Genomic DNA, 24,362 nt, shown 5'->3' on the forward strand with positions numbered 1-24,362 from the left:
AGTAATCCTGGTTTATTCGTGTGTCTCCATCTCCAAAGCTCAAAATGTTCTGTTCCACCTTGTGATGTCAAGGTAACAGCGCCTTTTACCTTTAGTTCAGTAGGTTTTCCAGGCAATTCCAGGGCTAAAATTATCCAAATGATTTTGGTGAAGGTGTATGGAGTTTAAAAATGCAGTTGAGCACTTCCTGAATTACTATTTCCTGAGCATTTTCTGTTTGAGAGAAGAACTAAGCCTAAACATGGGTTATGTGTTAAACATGTGTGAATGAAACAAAACCTGACTCCAGGGATATTTTTAATGAAGAAGCAACGTTGTACTAATAATATTATGATACAGGCCCATTAAACATGATAACATTTCAAAACATTTATTGCTTTGCTATTGATTATTTCCCCTCTTACATTGGAATTAGATGTAAGTCTATAAACAAAATTTGGCTACTCACCTTGGTTGACCTTTGGAAATTATCATTAGGTGTTATAAAATAAACACTAAATGCTAAAGCTCTAACTATAGCAGACTGTTTATGCAGCCTGCTAAATATAACCTAGACCAGGAAAAAGTGGGTGAAGTTTGCATGTGTCATTTTAACAGATAGCTGGGGCTGAAGCTGGTTTCCCCATTATAGACTTTAGTCAAAAAGGTGCCTAATTTAATTTGCCTATTTTAGCATTCCTACTTGACAGTTGTCTATAAACACATAACAGTCCACTCCACGCTCTACATCCCCTGAGTCTACTTTTGGTGCTTTTCAAATTGGTCAACCAAAACAACATCCCAAGTTCAACTACGAAGCACGCCCAAGATTTCTCAGGACCAATGAAAGGAGCCAGTCTGCGCATCACACCAATATGTGCAGCCGGGGGATGGTGCTTATGACTGTTGCTAGGGCATGTCCTCGATGACTCTCACGCCTCTCAGCCAATGGTATCGAAGCTCACCCTTTACTCACTCCTGATTGGCTGAGGTGCAGCGCAAATCCCGCCTTTCAATTTACACATTGGTCGGACGTGCAGTCACTCACGTCCCATAGTTTTAGTTAGGTGCTGTTGATACTGTAGTTTGGAGTCGACAAGACTCAGAGCAGAATATAGGTTAGCAGCAGACCAACAGCTCTCTCTAAGGCTGTTTTGATCCCATTCCATTCTTTTATTACCTGTACATTTGTGTAAATAGACTATTTCTATTTTTATATCGCGGCACCATGATGGAATTTAACTCTCTTTTAATTCTGCTGGAGGCTGCAGAGTACTTGGAAAGAAGAGACAGAGGTATTTCATGTCAAATTGATCAGTCAGGGGATAAGTAGCCGGCTCTTGTGGTGATCGGATAGAAAGGCTTATTAAAACACAGTTTTTATCATCAATAAAGTTTGCCATGGTGCAGGTATGATGTCACTTTAAAGACAATGGGACATAGAACAAGCGATGGGGCAAACTGCATCGAGCAGAACAACACCACTGAGAAATGTGCCTTATTTTATATATTTATCGCGTGTCATTTTGAAACGACTAATTATGACTAATAGTTAGATTTAGGACATGTGTTAGATATGGTTTGATGGTCGTATTTTTCTATCAGACGTTTGAAAGTGACTATTTACGAGTGACATTGAACAAGCTTACGTCGCGTTGTCACACAGCTTGCTCTTAGCTTGTGTTTTTATATTTTATGATGTAAATAGTCGTGCACGAATCATTTGCTTAGTTCAAAACTGTATTTTAATGACACACGGACATTCACGAAGACGTGTGTCGTTTCGTTGCCTGCTGTCAAGATAATAATGGACTAAGTTAACCCCGCTTTTATTCTCACTCCACAGAGGCAGAACACGGCTATGCATCTGTATTACCATTCAGTAGCGACTTCTCCAGGAAGAAAACGAAACCCTCGCCAATTACCAGAAAAGCTCAGAACAATAGGTAAATGCAACTTTTATTTATATTGCCGTAAAGCTTGCATGTGATGCCGGTGCAAAGTGGGTTAGAGATGGAAGCTGCTTTCGTATACTTATGCCACCTCTCGCTGCTAATGCTCTTCTGTGCTGGGCTTGGCTTTCTGTTTTGGTCCCTCCAATAAACACTGCCACGCGTACACTGTCAACTCTGCTGCCTCCACTCCCACTCCGGTTCTCACGCACACCTCCTCCTCCAGCAGCAGCAGCAGCAGCAGCACAACCCGGAGCATGCATGCAGTCTGCCGCTACAGCCAATCTCTCACCAACACTCTCACCTCTGCAAAAGACCTGAATACACCACTGTGGTTGGCACGCTTTTGCGTGGTAAATCAGGGGGTCTCAAGTTGATAACCACAGGGCCATGTTTTTCACACTGGCGGTCCAGAAGCAAATCAGATCAACAAAAGTCATGATGTTAACTTTTGCTTGCACTGTCATTGTTACCCATAAAATGCCAAAGGAGAAGTGGGCGCTATTTTTGACTGTATATTGTTAGTAATAGTAAGTGTCCCAGTTCTGCTGTGCAAAAACATTGCTATGAAATGCAGTCTGCCTGTAGCTAAACGTTTACTAGTATTGGTTTGTTTGTCAGACTGTGATCTGTTGGTTTTGTCAACTAGTCTCCACTTTAACTCTGGGCAAAGCAAAATGCAAAGCTTGCAAAACACATATTTCCCTGTTAGTACTCTAAATTGCCAGCAAATGGCAAAAGCGATGCTGACTACAAACCTGTCAGCCACTAACTTCTCATTTACAACGCAGTTTCAGTTTCACTTGTGTTACTTCTGACTCAGTAGATATTATTTAAAGGTGATTTCACTGATATCTATTGCGTGACTTCGTTAAAAATGTAGGGAATGCATTGCTTATTTGGGACTTTGCACATCCCATCTGGAAGAACTAACTCCAGTCTTGACATCATCGGATGCTTGGATGGGGGGGTTGCCTTTGGGTGCTGCACGTCAATGTAGGTCACTATAGTGGGTGTAAGTTAACTAAAAACAATGATTATTAACTTCGTACGAAACCTTTTGTTACATTTTGCTCACAATTTGCGTCAGAGAGAAATACCCCAGCTTTGAAAGATGTTTAAGTGTGACCCCGTTTTCCCCAGAGCTTTGCCACTACATGAACACCGGCTTTAGTCCTTTTGTTTCGCTGCAGTAATTACAGGCTCAAAAATGTTATATGAAAGAGCCAGTGTAATTGTATGTGTTTGTCTTGTCAGAAAACAGAGGTTGTAAAATTCCTCGAGACAAGCGAGTGGATGGGGGAGGGGGCTGGCTGGGGCATGGGGGATGTGGCAGGTGGGTGTGGTGCCTAGACCATGACAAACACCAGCCCAAACTTAGACCCATTCAACAAACTCACTTTTTTCCACCTTATTTTGACATTTTCCAACTATGCAAATCTCTAATTCCTTACACTGCCACCTCAATCCACCTCATTTTGGTCCTTGGAATCAACAGGATGCTAGGGGGCATTTAAGTAAAACGTGTTTGATCTTGTAGACGTATTTTTAGCCAGCTGGAGTGTTAAGGACAATGCAGTAGCACAGTCAAAACCTGCTCTTTTGAGACTAAATAGAATGTTTACCTATGACGTGGGTATACATAAAAAAAAAAAAAAGAAACCGCACGATATAATTTCCTTGTCTACTTGTGATTTACTATCTTGAATCATGAATATTCTTGTTTAGGCGTTCACCACATCTATAAGTAAGAGGTTAAAAAGTAATAAAAACTTACGGTGATAAAGTTTCCACGAAGTCACGTTTAATGGCGGTGGCTTGATTAGTGCATGGGACACTACCCTCTCTCTTACATAACATTCAGGTGCGTGCCAACCTGCTGACACTACAGGTTTATTGATGGTACCTTTCCATGTAATATCCCGTCACATTTCCTGGTTTACTGCTTTTATTTCCCCATGAGAAATGACTAACACATACTTAGAATAATTTTTTGCAGTTGTTTCCACAGCTTTAGTAATGCCAATGTGGTTGGTATAATCAAATTTTTGGTAAAAAGAAAAAAAAAAAAAGAAAAAGATGTTTTCTTTTCGATATAGAATGGCTTTGTTTTTTAAGAAGTGACAACTAAAAAACCCTGCAGTAACTGTTTTGTTGTTCACAATATATTGCAATATAATAATGTTGTGTATTAATAATATTAAAACGTGTGAGATAAAGAGGACATACCTAATTTACTTCATGAAATAAAGTAGAGTTTGTATCACAAAAGTAGATTGTAAAAGCAGCTCTTAGGCTCAAAATAAGACCATGGTGTGTTGTCTTCATCTAGAATTTTTTTATTGGACGTGGATCAAGAAGTGGCTCTCTGTTAGCACACTAGTTGTTGTTCACAGTGGTGTGACGGCCCCTCAAAGTGGTGAAATGTAAATAAACGAATACAAATGTAAATGGGGATGCTATAAATGCGTTAACAAGGACTAGTTTTGCACGTTGCAGACATTTTAAAATGAGCGACTTCTGTTTTTCAGACAGTAAAAATCAGGTACATTGCCTTTAATTAGCAGCATTAACTTAACTACCAACAGTACGTGTTGCTCGAAGGACTCATTTTAGGCTCTCTTCTGATCTATGTTATAGTTCTGTTTCTTCATCAAAACCATACCTGGAGTTGTGTTTGGTTTTCATTCTTGTTTAACACTCAAACCCTGCATATTTAGGTTGAGCTCTGTTCTCAAACTGAAAAAACATTGTGATGTCATGTGGTAATACAGGAAGCACTCCACTGTGTTTTTAAACTCCATACACTAGACTAATCTGGATTGTTTCAGCCCTGGAATTGCCCTTCTCTACTCACCAAAAGGTAAAAATTTGCTGGTAACTTAAAAACTATCACTACATGACATCACAACGTGGAACAGAGCATTTTGAGCTCTGGAAATACAAACAGACTAATAAGAAAGGATTACCCAAACACGTGCGAATGAAACAAAACACAACTCCGGGTATGTTTCTGATGATGTAACAACATTATAACGCAGATAAACGCTCACGAGGATCAGTTTTGCACAATAGAAGACCTTTAAAAATAAAAAAGGCGTGAACGTAAGATCATGTTTGGCGTTGGATGTCAGTAATCCAGTTATTCTACCTGCGTGTAAAGTAAACCTCAGCTACCACAGATTGCAGTAACCCCGGAGCATGATAGTCAAGTGCAGTAGCCGGCCTTGTCATACACAGCTGTGGGAACTACTGCTGGGGCCAAACACAAGGACCCTCAAACCAGCGGAAAATGTGAAAAGGCTTGTTGTCCGCCTGGGCTTTTGTTGTTCCTGTTTTTGTTTTTATTGCCTCGGTGGTATCCATGACGGTCCCATGAACAGAGGGCCAGTGTCAGATGGACTGCTGTGCCCTCCCATCATAATAGGGCTCTCCTTGGAATAGCCCACACGCTGAGGAATTCTGCAGCGTCTCAGGCCTCCAGACGTTTTTTTTTATCTGCTCCCTCAGCTCAGGCCAGCGCGTACACACCACCGCTGCACTGTAAAAAGCAATATCTAGCCAAGTTAAAATGACTTCAGTTAAGAATATTTGACTTTATTTGACGAGGCATGTAACAATAACAGAAATATCATGAGATTGTGTCGTCAAAACTCTTACAATAATATCATGGGCCATCACAATATATTGAATGAATATTGAAATGAATAGTTTTGGTGCAGCAGCAACTAAAAAAAAAAAACAGAACTATATAGACTAGGGATCTCCAAGCTTTTGCATCTAGTCAGCTACCTTTACAAAATGAAAATGCTGGAGAGCTACTCATTTTTAGCAATCGCAAGAAATTGAGTGGATATAAGAGGATAAGATTTAGATGTTCTACAGTTAGATTTAAAAACATAAAACCACTATCCATTTATTAGGGCACAAAGTTCAAAAGAACACATTTACAATGGTAAATAATCAAATTTGAGTTATTCAGTATAATACGTAATTCAGAAATCCTTTGGCGAGCTACTTATAACGGGATGGAGAACTACTGTTAGGTCCTGAGTTACAAGTTTGAGACCCCTGGTATAGACCATGATCCTTTGCTCTGTTTCAGTGCAGACTACATGAAGAAATAGCAGTTATTAAGCACTTTTAAGCACGTTTAGTTCTTTAGGTTATGACAGAGCCAAAGGCTTGTAAAGGCATTTTAAACAGAAAACGTAGCATATGCATAATTTCGTTAGTCTTCACAAAATATCACAATAAGTATTGCACAATGAGACGCATATCGTGAAATTATCGTACCGAGAGATTTGGAAATTGTTACATTTGAGTAGATTCAACTTAAGTAAGATGATCTACCAATGGAATAAGTGTGTTTTTCTTAATTCAAGCAACATTAGACTTTGTGCAAGAGTAGTTTTTTTAAGTGTAGCAAAGATGTATTTTCATATTTTAAGTCCAAAAGTTGTGTTCCAGTGGTAGATCGTTTTACTTGTTAAGTGAAATTTACTCAAATCCTGATAAAAACCTTCTTAATTCAAGTCATCTTAACTTGGCTAGATTTTAGTTTTTACAGTGTGCGTCTCTCCGGGTTGTTTATGTCTATGGGGAGCAGCCAGTAGAGGAGGGGAGGCTAGTGCATGGACTGTCAGCCACTGGGACTCTTTGGCCCAGGCTCCAGCCGCACTCACTCACTCTCTGACCGTTTAAAAGCTTGGCCGGTTAGACCCCATTCACTTGTTAAGTATAAAATGGGGCTCCTATCTGTTCCATTGATGACTGCTTTCCTTGGACGCGTTTGAGCATTCATCTAGAATGCAAGCAGGCTTTGTGAATGGTTTTCAAAGTGCATCGATTCAAAGTGTTGACTGGGAGCTACAAATTTTCCAATTGTCTCAAATTGCACGAGCAGAATGGTTTATTCTCCCGCGATTTACAATGTAGTACTTCAACTGAAATATGGGAACGCCAATAGTGCTTTTCTTGATATTTCCAAATTGTAGTTCTGTTTGGTGCAATTGGGATTATAAGTGTGGCTATTTCCCTAACCATAGACTGTGAAGAAGTGGACTAAAGGAGTGTGATTTCAACCAGTCCAGTCAAATGAAGCTCACAAGGCTAGCCGTTATAGGAGTTTTTGGCACCGAATTGAAAAAAAACTAAATCTAGCCAAGTTAAGAGGACTTGAATTAAGAAAGTTTCATCATGATTTCAGTACATTTCACTTGACAAATAAAACTATCTACCAGTGGAACCAGACTTGTGTAGTTAAAATATGAAAATACATCTTGCTACACTTAAAATAAGCAAAACGACAACTTTTTGCAATTAAAATAAGAAACAAAATCAAGAAAAACACACTTATTCCATTGGTAGATAATTTTACTAGTTGAATCTACTCAAATAAAGTAAAATGTTCTTAATTTAAGTCATTTCAATTTAGCTAGATGTTGTTTTTTGCCAGAGTAAGAATTTATTAATGGACAAAATATCAAAATATAAACACCAGGATCGTGTAGAGCGGGTTAATATGAACGTTTTAGACCGAAATGACGAGGCACACTGCAGCAAATTCAGAGAAAAACATGACATTTCTTCAAAGTAAAGTCAATTGGAATCGTTGATGGAGCCGGAAGAGGCCCCATACTCACTTCCTGTTTGGAACATGGTGGCTCACGGTCCATTTATATACTGTCTATGCTCCTGATCCCAACACCGTCACAATTTCAGTTGTGGCTCGCCAAAGGACAGTGGCTGGGAGCAGGATTTATACTTCCGAACACTGAGTTACTAGTATGTCTGTACCAAATGTGCATGGGCATCTGTAGCGGTCACAAGTACTTTGATTCATTTATAGATCTGAGCAACACACTATATTAAACCTGAGTCAATGGAATTCTAACCTTCCATTTTCCCAGACGGTTAATTCCCAGATACTTGCTCCAGCTCCTCTGGTGAATCCCAAGAGGTTCCTACTATCTTAGCCAAGAGACATCAGTTTCAAGTTAGGACGTCAACGTTCTACTTCTGTAAACAGAATTCAACTCTTGCATAAGCTCTGACCTAGAATCTGAACAAATGTTGGAGAAAGGGGAAATAAGGTGAAAAACTAGAATATGCTTGCAAAAATATTCTAAAAATGTTAAATGGCTGGTTTGGACACTGTTCCTCATACTTTGGGCTGTAGGGCTGTAGTTGACTAAAGAAATTCTTGGTTGACTAAAGACATGTTCTTCAAATCGATTAGCTGTGACAAAAGCTCTCAAATCTATTACATATCTGCACTCACAAGACTTCACCTGCACAGGAATTAATGCAAAAACACTATTTAGGCAGAAGAAAGTGCTTAGAAACTATGTAAAAAAGGACAGATTATACTTGTGAATCTTGAGTTTGTTCTGACTTTTTACAGCAATACATAATCTTTTGCTAACTCACTCACTTCTCTTGCCCCATATAAATCCGTAAAATCTAACAAAAATCATTAGTCAACAGATATTTTGGTCGACCGAGACAACATCAGCATGATTCAATGACTAAATGATTAAAGACGTACAGCCCTACTTTACTAAAACTACTTTGGAAGGACAGTTGTCACAATATGGTCCATTTGAAAACCATCATCGCTATTTGACCCTATATATATTTTTTAAAACTATATTTTTGCACTCTTATTATAAAACATGTATTTTGGGGATGAGCGCTTAAGCTTCTAAAAGTGCATGCCCTAATCCCACTGCAAACACTGCCCTTCAGCGACCAATGAATACAAACTAGATAAGGCCTGTCTTGCAGCATTATAGTCACCAACTGCTTTGATCTTTTGACACATTTTCCTCCTTTAAATCCTATTCTGCTTTCAGATGTCTACTTCCACCCGGGTTTAGCAATTCGACACATGCTCTAACCTTCATGTCATTGCAATTTGACATGGCTATATTTTATGACATTTTTTCGTTTTTCTTTTGCAGATCGTCACACAACGAGCTGGAAAAACACAGGTAAGGTGACAGCTGACGCGCTCTGATCTCTCCCATCTTTCATATTTTGTCATATTAGTATGCGACTCCTGGGCCAGCCTCTGCGCATTCCTCACATAGCCAAGAGGAGGTTGGCTGCAGGTGAGCCACACATATTTTGGCTCGTGGTAAAAAAGAGTTGGAGATCACATCGCGGGTCAGCTTCAAAGGACTTCACTCTCTTGTCTGGAAATAAGATTCTAGATTAGGTCTGTCTGCAAGTCATGGTTGAAGCTAACAAAGTAAAGAGAAAGAGGTGGGGTCTAATAGGCCTAATAAGCCTCACCTGTAGGGATGCACTGATCTGACTGGTATCAGATATCGGAGCTGATACTGAAAAGGTTTTGGCAATATCCTGGTCATGTACTAAATGATTATGGTCACATTTTTATAACCTTCGAATCACTCAAAGCGCTTTTACATCAAGGAATCACTCACCCATTCACACACATATTCATACACCATTGTCCGCAGACACTGGGAGCGAGATGGGTTAAGTGTCTTGCCCAAGGACACAATGGCAGCATTCATCTATGGGAGCAGGAATCGTACACCAACCTGTGGGTCAGTGGATGCGACCGCTCTACCAATGATTCTTCTTGCCATTTGTAGTTACAATTAGTTGATTTAAGATTATTTAGGGAGGTAATAATCACAGAAATATCGTGATATTGTATTGCCAAAAGTCTAATATAGTAATATCCTTGGCGAAAATATCAAAATTACAAGTTTCATCGCAGAAGAAGAACTGCATAGACCATGATCCTTTGCTCTGTTTCAGTGAAGACTACATGGAGAAATAGCTGTTATTAACACTTTTAAATTTGAGCTCTTTGGATTATGACAGAACCAAAGGCACTGTGAAAGCATTTTAAAAAGAAAAAGTAGCATAGTCACCATTTTATTGGCCTCCACAAAATATCACAATAAACACTGCATCGCGAAATTATCACGTTGAGAGATTTGGATATCGTTATATCCCTATATTTGCGTAGATTCAACTTGACAAGTAAAATGATTCTTTTTACCGTTTGTAGTTGGCCCAGGAAAGTCTCATTATGTTTGAACTTTGATTTACACAAAGCTGTCCTGTGGTTACTTGCTTTATAACATTAAGATGAGTTTTGTCTTGTCTTATTTTATTTTCGCTTAAAGGAAAGTATTGCTATTTTCAGTCTATGCGCTGGTATCGGTTAAAATTGGCAGATATTTAAAGCTTTAGTATCGGAATTGGTCTCAGAACTGAAAAAGATGGATTGGTGCATCTCTAGTAATAATAGTATTTACTGGTTGTAATTGGCCTTGAAAGTTTCATAATGTTTGAACTTTGATTTACACCAAGCTGTAGTTCCTTCTGTAGATTAACAACATCTACATAAAACCTTTGGAGCAGGTTTGTCCTATTTTATTTTCAGTCTCTGCACAGTTGACATCAGGTAGTGGCAGACACTTGAAGCTAAATAAAAGCTGGTGGATCCCTTCATTATTTGCAATGTACCATAAGTATCAAGTTTTGAAATAATTATCCATTTGTTGTTTCAGTTTGACTTGAGCTTGAAAATATTACAAGTCTGAGATAGTTTGGATCAAGTCATTCTGTAATCTAGTCTATTTTTTTTAGGAAAAGTTTTACAGTGGGGTTTTAACGTTCAGCATTTTCAAAATTTGCCTATCTTGACGAACAAATTATGTCTATTTTGTATCATATTGTATTTGAGTAAACATTAAGAATATAGGTTTGGTTCAGTTACTTTTCCTAATCAAAAAGACTGAAATTGTTGAAAGCTTTGAGCACAGTTTTTGGATATTTTTAAAACAAACTCTGTGTATTTTGTCACTGAGCAAACCTTTAAATCAGGGCAGGGGTCTCCAACCTTTTTCCTCTGGTGAGCTACCTTTATGAAACGAAAATGCCAGAGAGCTACTAATTTTAGCGGGCACAAGAAATTGAGAAAGTGTAAGAGCCATGGCAAACCTTAGACAGGGTACAGTTAGCTGCTTATTAAACGTAAAAAATTATCCATTTATTAGTGCACAAGTTAGACATCAAATTGTAATTCATCAGACTTTAATTATTAAGCGCACTGCATATAATTAAAAAATCCTTTGGCGAGCTATTTGGAATGGGGTGGAAAGCTGCTGGTTTCCTCCAATTACTTTCCTAATCAAAAAGAGAGCCTTCCTTTGCAAAGTTTACATGGGAAAACATATGGTGAACCTCATTAGCAAAAATGTTGTAATATGTTGAAAGCTTTGAGCACATTTCTTGGACAGTTCCCACCCAAAGTCATGATTCTGTAAGTTACTCTTGTGGTTTGACTAATGGTTACCACAGAGCACTTGGGAAACAGCTGATGTGACTGAGGGCAGGTTTTGTGCATTAGTACGTGACGCTCAGACAGTCAGCGGTGGGGAGGCTTGGTCTTTTGTATAGTCACATGTCTCTAGGAGTGAGTAATGCCTATGAGTAGAGGGACATGCAGAGACATATTCCCAGCTACAGGTGTCGACACAGGGTTTACCCCATATCCGGTGGCAGGTGAGGGGTGGCATGTCGCGGGTGACTGGTGATGGGTGTGGTCAGGTTGTGACGTCGCGAAGCTCGTCGAGGTGACTTGAAAATGCCCGGAAAGTTCCACAGTGTCTTCATTCACTTCCTTCACCGTTATTATTGCGCATGACTACATCTTCCTCCGTTTTTTCCCCGTAAATCTACATCATGTTATTACTAGTATTACTAAATTAGTCAGAAACCAGACATCACACTATACGCAATAACGCCTACTTATTGCGTAGATTTTTTTGCTTGGAAAAATACAATGACGAGACAACTGGGGTTTAAATTCACATGTTTAACACACAAATCTTGCATATTTAGGCAGATTTCTTCTCTCGGTACAGGAAGGTAATACAAGAAGCTCTCCACTGTGTTTTTAAACTTTCGACTACTTTTAAAACTTTTAAATACCTAGAATTATTTGGATAATTTCAGCTCTGGAATTGCCAGTCTCTACTGAAAAAAAGGTAAAAGGCTGTAGCTGTTGACTTGAAAGCTACCACTACATGACATCACAGGGTGGAACAGAGCATTTTGAGTTTTAGAGATGTAAACAGACTAATAATAATAAATGATGTGTGAATGAAACAGCACAACTCCAGTTTTTGAAGAGATAACAACATGACGAAAAGTTCAAGACAAAAGTTCACAAGAGTTCATTTTGTATAGTACCAGACCGCAAAAGCACAACCCCCCCCCCCCCCCCCCCCTTCACACACCGCGTGGACCAAACCAGGTCTAAACCAGGACTAAACCAGGACTAAAACAGGACTAAAACAGGTCTAAAACAGGCCTAAAACCAGGACTAAAACAGGACTAAACCAGGACTAAAAAAGGAGTAACCCAGGACTAAACCAGGTCTAAAACCAGGACTAAACCGGGACTAAAACAGGACTAAACCAGGACTAAAACAGGTCTAAAACAGGTCTAAAACAGGCCTAAAACCAGAACTAAAACAGGACTAAACCAGGACTAAACCAGGTCTAAACCAGGTCTAAACCAGGTCTAACACAGGTCTAAAACAGGTCTAAAACAGGGTCTAAAACAGGATTTAGTCAGGACTTAACCATGCCGTGTGAACCGCCTCCTCCCAACCCCCTCTCGTCTGCGAAATATTGTCTGATATAAAACCGGTCCATGGTGCAAAAAAAGGTTGGGGACCACTATAATCTAGGACCTTTAAAGTTACCATCCTTAAGGTTATTTGATTTAAAAAGTAGATTTCAGATGTCAAAACTGTTCCCCTCCTCACCTGGTGTTCTTAAAAACTTAAAGCTTGCACACTTTTAGACAGCAGTAACATAGGCAGCATCTAGTGGTGGTGTGTGAGAATACAACAGAGCTGGTTCAGCCAATGTTCTAAAAATGTTCCTGTTATTTCTTCTTCTCTCATTTAAGCCCCGGGCAATTCTGATAATAAACCCGTCAGCATTTATGTGTCATGTGTGAATAGTTTTCGGTAATTGAGATCATCACATGTAAATAAAAGTTTCCGCAGTCCTCGTTTGTGGATTTGCGCTGTTGCTAGACGCCATTAAAATGTCCTGCTCTATTCATTTTAATGGCTACTTTTTTTATAATTATAGTTTCTGCTGTATAGTTATTATTATAATCCTCGGCTAACCACTGTATCCTGATTAAATCCCTGTCTGGACCTGTGGTGGGAAATTACATGGTCATTACACAGACATCCAGGTGTTGTGCCCGAAACTGTCACATCAGACTACAGCGTCACGTAGGTTTGTCATCATAATTACTATTTCGACTATTGTTCAATATATGAAAGCAATAATATATTTTGGGGCTTAATATTTATTTTGTCTACACTTTCTTTGGAATAGCGGGTAGACTTTTGACATTTTTATGTAAGAAAGTATAAGAATAAGTGTAAGAATAAATAACTTTTATCTCTGTAACCCATGTCCCCCATTTAATGATGCAGTATATTTAAACATCAATTTAGACTTTATTGATCTACAAAGGAAATAATATGGACACAGTAGCTCACACACCACAATATATTTGATCAACAAAGAGCAAAAATATAAATGGTAGTAATACATTTAAATAAGTAGCAAAGATAACAAGAGACCGGTGTCAAATAAGGCATAACTATATTTATATAAACAAGTACACATAAAATATATAAATATAATAATGTTACTGGGATTATTTTGCTTTGTTTAAGCGGTATAAAGTAGTTTCAGTGTCATGAATCACAGTAACAATATATGGTGTTTCAGAATTTGTGATCGTGAGAGGCCCAGCGTCACCTCATCATATCTTATCTCAAATGTGTCATACCTAAATCAAGCTTTATCAGTACGGAAATACAGTACAGTACAGTACAGTACAGTACAGTGTCAGACAGTTTCGAGTCATTTGATTATCCACTGAAATAAAAACAAAAACAAACAAAAAAAAGAAATGTGGAAAAAAAAAAAAAAAAGACCTGACCTAACTTAAACTTTTCTGTTGTGACTTCCCCTTGGCACGGAGCCAGACAGACATAGTAAGCATCTCCGATCGTCTTGACACTGCATTTTTTTAATTCAGTGGCATAGTGTTATTGACGTCGCCTTCTTGGTATTAAATGATAACAATGTCTTGGAATAGGTATCACTGTACAGTACATTGACACTGAAGTGATTGTATTTATTTAATTTAACGTTTTATCTCTCTTTAGTTTACGTCATGCCATATTTTGCTCACCAGTCATCCCCCCAGTCAGACCAGTTAACTAGGTTCCTCTTGTATGTTTTTATGCATGATTTAATCCACATCTCCAGTAGTTTTGTCATGATATTAACATTTCAAACTGATTTCTATACTTAATAATATAAAAAAAAGACTCTCTTTGGACAATAGACTCTTATTCTTGTTCTGATACAGCTCAAGATCTTTCTAAATTTCTGTCTTGTGAATATGCCTTTTTTAGTATCGATACCTCCTCAAATGCGTATCTAGTTTCGATGCTAGTTTTGGTATTGATTTGTATCTGTTTTTTCGACAATCTCCAGTCCGATTGCCCGGTGGAGAGACCTGTTCGTGGTCACTCCCTCAGACACACGCCGCTTCAGCGCTTCAGGCTTGACTCACTGTCTGTGCCGATCGTGCGCTTTGGAGTTTTACGACCGCACAGGCGCATCCTTGTACAGTATTTTCACGAGGTAGACCAGGTGTCAAACGCCTGCAAACAACCACCACAAAAGTTTACTGAGTCTTTTTTTTTTTTTTTTTTGTCTCGTGCAAAGGACAGGAATATAAAGACAACTACGTCACCTGATTATTCCCGACCGTTTTGACGAGTATTGAATGGTGTTTAGAATTGAAGATAAAATAAAAATAATAAAATCAGTAGTAGGAACATAATATTTGAGTGAAAACTGAACTTCTAATCTCTCAGAAGAATCGCGTGCAGTTCACTTCATGTTTGAAAAAGGACCATACAAAGTGTCAGCAGGTTTTGAGAATGGTATTTTGTTTGTTTTGAGAAATAGACTAGCAGTTTCAATGTAGATTACAATAAATCTCGCAGCCCTCCTGATATTTTGCAGTGACATCATGTTGCGGGTTTTCTACATGCATCTCTGTGGTGGAATGTTCAGCAGATTGTGTGAAAACTCAAGAAAAAACACAAAAAGGATTTAAACAGGACACTTTCAGGAGTCTGTGATCAATACGAGCGTGCGTGATCCTGTTTAAGTGTTTGATTTTTAACAAAAAGATGAGAGTGACTAATTGAAAAACAAGTGACTAATACTTGCTAGCTCGTGGCAGTAATTTTATTTGTGAGAGACGTGTCTAACAGCACACATCATCACAGCCGTTGTGGTTACAACCAAATCAGCTCTTTCTGGTCACATTGTGTTAAAATAAAACTCAAATTAAGTCTAACTTGAGCAACGGAGCTTCAAACAGAGCGGTGCCTTTTCCATACAGCTTCACACCTCTAGGGAATGTTGATGACATCAGCTGCAAAGTATCAGTAGCTGCTATGAAAAAATGAAAATGAGCTGCTTTGAATGTAATTATCTTAGAGGATATTAATAGTAGTATAGCATGCATCTGCACGATAACAAATGAGCTTTCTTGGCGTGTGTGTGTGTTAGCAGGAAAAGTTAAGGCTCACTTTATCGTACGTAAAATTATTAACTTAATGGTGCATTGTGTAACTTTTCTGGAGGAGCTTTTCTCCGTTAAAATGTTATTGCTTTGTCTCAAATGTTTCACAGTATAGGGCACTGGAAACAAAACAAAATCTAGTCTTGTTAAGTCTAGTTAAGATGACTTGAATTAAGAAAGTTTCATCATGATTTGAGTAAATTTCACTTGACAAGTACAATTATCTGCCAGTGGAATATAACTTGTTTACTTAAAATTCGAAAATACATCTTGCTACATTTAAAATAAGAAAAACAACAACTTTTTGGCAATTAAAATAAGAAACAAAATCGAATGTTGTTTGAATTAAGAAAAACACTTATTCCATTGGGAGATAGTTTTACTTGTCAAGTTGAATAAATAAAGTAAAATGTTCTTAATTTAAGTCATTATAACTTACCAAGACATTGTTTTTTCCAGTGTATTAAACCTTTCTATCTTCATGGAGACCAAACCAGACCAAGTTGCAGGTCAGATCTGTGGAGAGGTGACCCTTCTCACAGTCAGAATGCCTGTTTTTAGGCATTTTTAAGCAATAAAACCAGGCAGAGCAATGACATTTCCATAGATACAAGCAGGTGACGGACCCAAGCCAAAAAGTTACACAGGGCACCTTTAATAAAAACATCTACTTAAATATTTAGCTCTGATAAGTATGCACGCTACGCTGTCTACACTTTCTATTTTTCATCAGGCTTCTCTGTGGCGCTGGCAGCTCTGTGGGATTGCTTGCATGCTGCTTGTCTCTCATAAACGTGACGGCTGGTGGCTTGGCGGCAGTGAGCGGGCATATATTTGTGTCCCGTTATCAGGAAGAGATGTCTGGGTGGATGCCAGCCCTGGCCCACTGAGCCCTGTCCCGACACAACCCCCTTATCAGGTTGAACTCGGTGTTAGCCTGTATGCTGCTTGCGTTTTGTCTAGGTCTGTCATGATAAAAACTATATTATCTTTAAATACATGACAGATGGAACAATACTTTATGTACTTTTTATACTTTCTGGTGGGCATTATTTATTGTGTGTGCATTTTCTTGCACTACTGTGAACATTTTGGCTATTTTCAGTACTGTGATAAGATTTGAGCTGTAGAAGGTTGAATTATAAACTTCTATTACTCCTTATAGTTACTACTTAAAGGTGCATTGTGTAACTTTTCTATTAGAGGGTCTCCTGCCTGCATTGTCTGTAATGTTTCACAGTATGGTATTAAACCTTTCTATCTTCATGGAGACCAAACCAGACCAAGTTACAGGTCAGATCTGTGGAGAGGCGACCCCGCTCACAATCAGTGCCTGTTTTTCGAGGTATTTTCGAGCTATCAAACCACCTGTAATTTAATAAATGTAAAGTGGAGCTGTTGGCTGATGTCATACTGTGGAAAATTACAGGCAAAGTAGTAACTACGGCCAGGTGTCATTCAGAAGTTGCTGATATGATACATACCTCGATACATAAATTACGATACGATACATATCTCGATACAGTAAGCCTACGATTCGATATGATTCAATACGATATATTCCAAATAATTCAATATGGTTCAATAAAAATAAAGGCTAAATCATGGCTGTGATACTAGAAGTCTTTGTAAAACCGTTTTTTGTGCAAAGTTAATATGAAACACGCCTATTTTTAATCATCAAATCAGTGAATATATCACATTAGTCGCATAAATGAGTTTCCTTCCACTGAAAAAGCAACAAAACTGTAGCACTGTAACAAAATAATTTAGTAAAATATACAAAAAATACAAAACATACTTGGTAAAATATACCAAAAACAATACGATATGTCTATATTTCAGTATTTTTGCACACCCCTAGTAGTAACATATCCATAGTATATAGTATCCATTTATCGTCTATATTTACTTAAAAAATAAATAAATAAAAAGTGACGATGCTTAAGAACATGTTATATTGATTTGAGTAAATTCCACATGACAAGTATAATTATCTACTAAGCTGTTGACTTGAAAACAACCGGTTCATGAGACCATAAGGTGGAACAGAGCATTCTGATCTTGGAGATGTAGACAGACTAATAATAAAGGGTTACTCAGACATGTGAATGAAACAAAACACTAGTGCGGGTGTGTTTATGATGAGGTAACAATATTTTAGCATGGCTTAAAGCTCCCATATGATATAGGAGCGTTAATATTAAATTGCACTACAGTGGCATTTTCCAGTCACATGTTTTTGTTGATAGTTCTGTTTTATGGGTTGGTTTCAGTATTATAATGTATCATCTTTATTTACTTCAGCAATATATCACACTTTAATTTTGATATCGTGACAGATCTAGTCTATGTATGAAATCTGGGCTCTCACCATGTCTTTGGGCTCATTTGTACCTATCTTCTGTCTAAACCACACTCTTCCTTTTAGAGCAAGACCAGCAGGTTATGAAACTCTTTGCCACCTTTTTACAGGAAATCAAAATGGTGATTAACTGGTACGTGAACACACTTCCCCAAAATGAAAAAAAGAAAAGTATTCTTCTATTCCTGTCATAGACGCCACACAGACGTCAGGTGATATCAGTTTCCTTTATGAAAACATACACTGGGGCACTCCAGGTTTGGCACAGCAAATAAATAAACAGGAAGTAAACGTAGACTGAAATTGATAATGATCAGATGTGTTCAGGTGTTACGTAATTTATTGTAAATTGCAACGACACACAGATTCATAAATGGAAAGTAAAAGAAAATCTGGTTGTATTTGTTGTGTAAATTTGCTTAACCTAATTTTTTTCTTAGACGTGGCAGCACATTTAAAGGCCCATTTTACATTATTGTCTGATCTATGTTATCATGTTGTTTCCTGGTCAAAACATACCTGGAGTTGTGTTTTGTTTCATTTTGTTTAACACACAAATCCTGCATATTTAGGATGATTTCTTCTCTCAAACTGTCATGTCACTGTTATGTGGTAATACAGGAAATGCTCCACTGTGTTTTTAAACTCCACACACCTTCACTAGAATCATTTGGATAATTTCAGCCCTGCAATATCCAATCTCTATTAAACAAAAGGTAACTTGAAAACTACCGCTTCATGACATCACAAGGTGGAACAGAGCATTTTGCGCTTTGGAGATGTAGACAGACTAATAGTAAAGAGTTACTCAAACATGTGTAAATTAAACAAAACACAACTCTGGGTATGCTATCGATGCTCCTGTGAAGATTTTTGACCTGGAATTGCCAATCTGTATTAAATTAAAGGTAAAAAGTAGGCGCTAACTTCAAAACTTGTCACTACATTTTGAGCTTTGGAGATTCATATGGACTAATAATCTACTCAAACATGTGTGAATGAAACAAAACACAACTTAACATATGTTTTTTATGAGGTAACAACATTATAACATGGCTTAAAGCTCACAAGAGTCAATTTTGTGTAATATAGTTGCCATAGGATGTTAATTCCCGCCTCTGGGCAAAATGACGAGCTCTGAGGGAGTCCCATAATAAAGTTGTTGTTCTTAGGAGATATTAATTATCTGCTACTTCCTGTTTACATTTGCACAAAGTCTTACTGTAGTCTGTGTGAATCTGTGGCGGTCCACGTGCCTCATGGACACAGGAGCCGGTCTGAGTTTGTCACGCTCGGATCTTCCCTCTAATTAAATTTACCCTGGCTGTGTCCTGTACTCCCAGCTGTGATGGATGACTTATTTGGGAGCTCTTTCCCCTTCACTTGCCTTTGCTTAATATAGGATATGTGTGCGTGTTAAAGGTGCATTGTGTAGCTTTTCTGGTGGAGGGTCTGTCACCCACGTCATTGCTCTGCCTGGAATGTTCCACAGTATGACATTAAACAGCTCTACTTTACATTTATTCAATTACAAGTGGTTTTACTGCTCAAAGATATGACCTATTACTTGATCTAGTTTTGTCTCCATGAATATAGAAAGGTTTAAGGTTTAAAGTGAAACATTCCAGACAAAGCAATCACAAAATTGATGGACCCTCGACTAGAAAAGTGACACAGTGCACCTTTAAGTCTAGCCTGGGCCCTTGCTGGTTTGTTTGAGTTATTGCTCTGTGTCGGTAGGAGGGAACAGCACGCAGAGCCCTGTTACTTCACCTCTTTTGTCTATTTCTCTAAAGGCCACATCTGTTTTTTTCTTCCATGTATTTCACCCCTCCCCACGCGCTGGTCTTCATTCGGCCCCTGAAAAGTCTCTGAGTCAGCAGAAACTTGAGGAAAGCAAGAGCAGAAGAGAGTGCTTTTATCAACATTGAACTTTTTTGTTTTGGTTGTTCCTTATTACGTTCTGCAACTTTGAGCACCATTGTTGTCAAAAAACATACCTGGAATTGTGTTTCCTTTCATTCACACATGTTAATCGCACAACCCCTGCATATTTAGGCTGAGTTTCATGACATCACAAGGTGGAACAGAGTATTTTGAGCTTTGGAGATGTACAAACTATGAGAGAATAATAATAAATGCTTACTCAAACATGCGTAAATGAAACAAAACACAACTGTGGGTGTGGTTTTGATGCAGTAATAACATTCTGACATGACTTAAAGGTGCAGTCTGTAAGTACTTGCCTGTCACCATGGAGATTTTATTACTTTGCCTTGAATATTCCAGTGTATGGCATTAAACAAATTGTGTCTCGATAGATCCGGAGAGCAGGAGATGCCGTTATAGATCAATTTACTGCTCATATCTGTGGAGAAGTCAATTAATTATCTCACAAAGGAGTGTGTCTTTGAGTAATACAAACACCCCTGATAAAATGAAAGCAGTTTAATATGTTTAATATCACTCATGGAAACTCCCCCAGACAAAGCAATAACATCTGCACTGTACCCCCTACCAAAAAAGAGTGCACCTTTAAAACTCACAAGAGTCAATTAACGTAATGTAGTAGCTTTAAATTGCACTACAGCTCTCTTGTCCAATCACATGTTTTTGTTGAACCAACTTGTGTAACAGTCACGTGCTTACATGTTGTTTACACCGTGGGTTTTGTGCTCCTCAAATGTCTCACAGTTAGTGACATTCCTTCAGTGTGCTGACCCAAAGTCATTAGGCCTGAACAGGCAAAGCTTAAAACCTACAGTAATGAACATTGTATTGTATGTCCAACCAAAGGGGTCCATGCATCACCAGGATGTGAAGGGGCATTAGTTTAATGGTCCTGTATGACACAAAATGGATTCTTGCGAGCTTTAAGCCACTTTTACTCATCAGACACATACCTGGAGCTGTGTTTTGTTTTATTCACACATGTTCTAGTAATCTTATATTATTATTTATTCTGTCTACAGCCTCAAAGCTCAAACTACTCTGTTCCACCTTGTGATATCATGTAGTAGTAGTATTTTTTCGACAGCTACCTTTTCCCTTTAGTTCAGTAAAGTTGACAATTCCGGGGCTATAATCCAAATTATTGACTTTTTTGTTTGAGAGAAGAACTAAATATGCTACATTTGTGTGTTGAATATGTGTGAATGAAACAAAACACTGCTTGATTATGGAAAAAAATCATTATCACGATTATTTTGGTCAATATTGGGATCACAATTATTCAAACGATTATTTTTTAGTTACACGATGCATTTATTCAGCATTTCTCTCGCTCTCAAAAAACAAAACACTTTATTATTTATAATTTACGCAAAACTTTCAAATTGAAAATAAATATAGGCTATAAATGTGAGCAGTTTTGGCATGTATAAAACATAAGGAATAAGATATACTTTGAACATGAAATAAGGCATAGCAAAACATGAATGTATCTGAAATAAACTTTATATCCAGCTGTTCTACAATGTCTGTATTAAAAAAATAAAATAAATATACTTATTTATATTTTTTAAAATATCCCAAAATAAAGCTTTTTATTAAGCTTTGGGTTTGGAGATTGTTTGACAAACAAATCGAAATCGCGAAATTTGAATGTTTGTGACAAGGAAACAACATTATAACATAGATCAGAAAATAGTGTAATATGTGCCTTTTAAATTAGTCAACATTGCTGTGGTTTTATACAATTCTATCATATGTCACTGTTTACGTCATTTGAATGAGACATTTTATCACAATCACACAATCAATATAGCTTTAGATAGTAATTTTGAAAGTACAACTAATACTAATACTAATGTACTAATAATACCACTTCCAGTGCTACTAATAATTATATATGTTATTCCGTCTCACGCAATACACATTTCACAACCTCAGTTATATGAGGACACTATACCATTTCGCAATCGCTCTACACCAGAGAACCTTATATGACCTATATTATTATCATGTTAAACTTACATATACCTCCAGCTTGGTTCATGATAACATACAAAAGTACAAATAAAGTAAAGTACAAAAATCCTAACTCCACTGATATGTCTAAAGTCACAGATTGTAAATGCTGGTGCCCAAGTCTGCGTGTTTGTGTTTACAGAGAGAAGTCGGGGTCACATGTGGAATTTGTGCAGCCGTGGGTCATCGGCTCCTCATGTGTGCAGTCAGAGCATTGATTTACTCCATAGCTCTGTCCCTGGTTGATTGTATGTGAACTTGTGGCCTGGGGATGATAGCGTGCACAGTTTTGATGTTAAATAGACTATGCTGCAGTAGTATCCAGATAGGTCTGTCACAATAAATGCTATATTGACTTATAGTTCAATACATGAATTTCTGGTTATTTTTTGGCTCTATGATCAAACTTGAGTGTAAAAGGTTGTATTAGTAACTAGTATGACTCATTACAGATACCATCACGGTGTTTCATTCTGCAGTTTATTCATTGCAGCTCTTTAGAATTAGCCAGGCTGGTGCCACCTAGTGCCTCTGCTCAATTTCATTTCTCTCCAGCAACTAGGTTAGGAATCAAAATACAATAGACGGTTCGCAAAAACCCTGGAAGTGCAAGTTCGGGCACCAGCTAATCAGTGAAGAAACATATATTCAGTGTTGTCAATGATTCCCAAGATCGAGGATTTAAAGTCAGAATCAAAAGAATGTTTGGTGAATTTCCATCTTCCTACGGGATTTTGGGAAAAGCTTAATATACCAGTTAGCCTCGTTAGCGGCGCATTACATACGTCACGACCAAATAGCAGCGATTGGTTAAATAAAAAAGTACCCACTGTCTAGCGAACGAATTCTAACACTGCGAGGTCAGACGGTTTCTACAAAGTGAAACCGGCTGATGAATCAGGCTACTTTTGAATGGTTCTGTGGTTTAAATCTGCACTTGGGTTTTTGTTTAGTTTCAACATAATAATACTAATCTTTATTTATACAGTGCCTTTAAAAACAGAGTTTACAAAGTGCTTCACAACAAAGTAAAAGACACACCCAGAAGATTAATACTTTTGTCTTTCTAGGTTGCTATAAATATTCCACTTGACTTTCTAGTTTATAGTTATTTGCATAGTAACAGTGAAATTATTTAAACTGGATGCCATTCCAGATGAAACTTCCTTTACCCAGGACAGTGACGTGTAAACTAATTGTGGCTTACGAGCGCAATATATTGTCAGAAATTGCTTTGAAGATCTATAAAACCAGTGGGAGTTTGTTATGTTTTTACTAGATTCACAAGATTAGGTCCATGAGAATGAGACAAAACGAGATTTTCACACATTCTATAGCTTTAAAAATGTGTGATCCTGTTTGCAGTTTTGGGCTAACATTTTTGTATTTCATGTTTTTGTTGTAACTGTTGACCTACTTTGTGAAACCACAGCTTCGTGAGAGATGTAACTTACCAGCCTTTTTTGTCCAAACAAAAAGGAACAAAAAATCTCACAAGATCATTTTGATGTGTGCACAGACTTACGGCAATTTTGTCTCACAAGATCTTGTCCCATTCCTAATTTTTACTTTGCATTTGGATCCCTCAAACTTTACAGATAAATGAGAAGCATAAAGCAAGAACAAGGACACAGTGTTTGCTCCTTGAACTGGTACTAAAGTATATATTTGCCGTCTTTTTCAATGCAAACCGTTTATTTTCAGAAGTGACTGTTGCGGACCTAATGCTCACCAAGATCGTCCCTGCACTTTCTCAGGTGTCACTTCGTCTTCCTGTGTCAGTGAACTCAGCCTCGGGAGCTCAAACTCATAAAAGAGAGAGGTACACGACGCCCTCCTAAAAGATGCACGCTTAACTTGGGGGGTTTACAAGGGCAAAGCGCATTATTCTTATTAAAGTGCAGAATCCAATCCAACTTTATTTATTTATTTTACCCACATAAAGTAAATTAAATATGCACTATGTAACTTTTTGGCTCACCTGCTTGTTTCTATGGATATGTCATTTCACAGTATGACATTAAACAACTCTACTTTACATTTAATCAATTACAGGTGGTTTTATAGCTCAAAAAGCGCTTTGTGTTGCATTTTTTGGATGAAAAGTGCTCTATAAATAAAGTTTAATTGATTGATTGATTGAAAAATACATAAAAAACTGTGAAGGGGGTTGCCTCTCCACAGATCTGACCTGTAACTTGGTCTGGTTTTGAATATAGAAAGGTTTCATACCATACTATGAAACACTCCAGACGAAGCAATAACATTTCCATAGAGAAAGCATCTGATGGACTGTCAAAGTTACACAATGCACATTTAACACACTGAATAAAATCTAGCATAACAAATACATATGTAGGTCAATAAAAACATTTAAAAATACTAACATTTTGCAATAAAAA

The 24,362-nt window shown here is 37.8% G+C and overlaps 1 protein-coding gene across 1 annotated transcript in view; it reads left to right on the forward strand.

Moving 5' to 3' along the window:
• The first annotated feature begins 1,054 nt into the window (after nucleotides 1–1,054).
• The window catches only part of mxd4 (MAX dimerization protein 4), a 43,134-nt gene continuing 19,826 nt past the window's right edge, over nucleotides 1,055–24,362 (forward strand). Inside the window, exons 1-3 of the mRNA XM_020930511.2 lie at nucleotides 1,055–1,274; nucleotides 1,826–1,925; nucleotides 8,897–8,926. Of these exons, the coding sequence (XP_020786170.1) occupies nucleotides 1,208–1,274; nucleotides 1,826–1,925; nucleotides 8,897–8,926 (197 nt within the window). The 5' untranslated portion in view covers nucleotides 1,055–1,207. The remainder of the gene's footprint in view (nucleotides 1,275–1,825; nucleotides 1,926–8,896; nucleotides 8,927–24,362) is intronic.

This window comes from Boleophthalmus pectinirostris, unplaced genomic scaffold (genome assembly GCF_026225935.1).
Source record: "Boleophthalmus pectinirostris isolate CB_2022bp ecotype Guang Dong unplaced genomic scaffold, ASM2622593v1 HiC_scaffold_22, whole genome shotgun sequence".
NCBI lineage: Eukaryota > Metazoa > Chordata > Actinopteri > Gobiiformes > Gobiidae > Boleophthalmus > Boleophthalmus pectinirostris.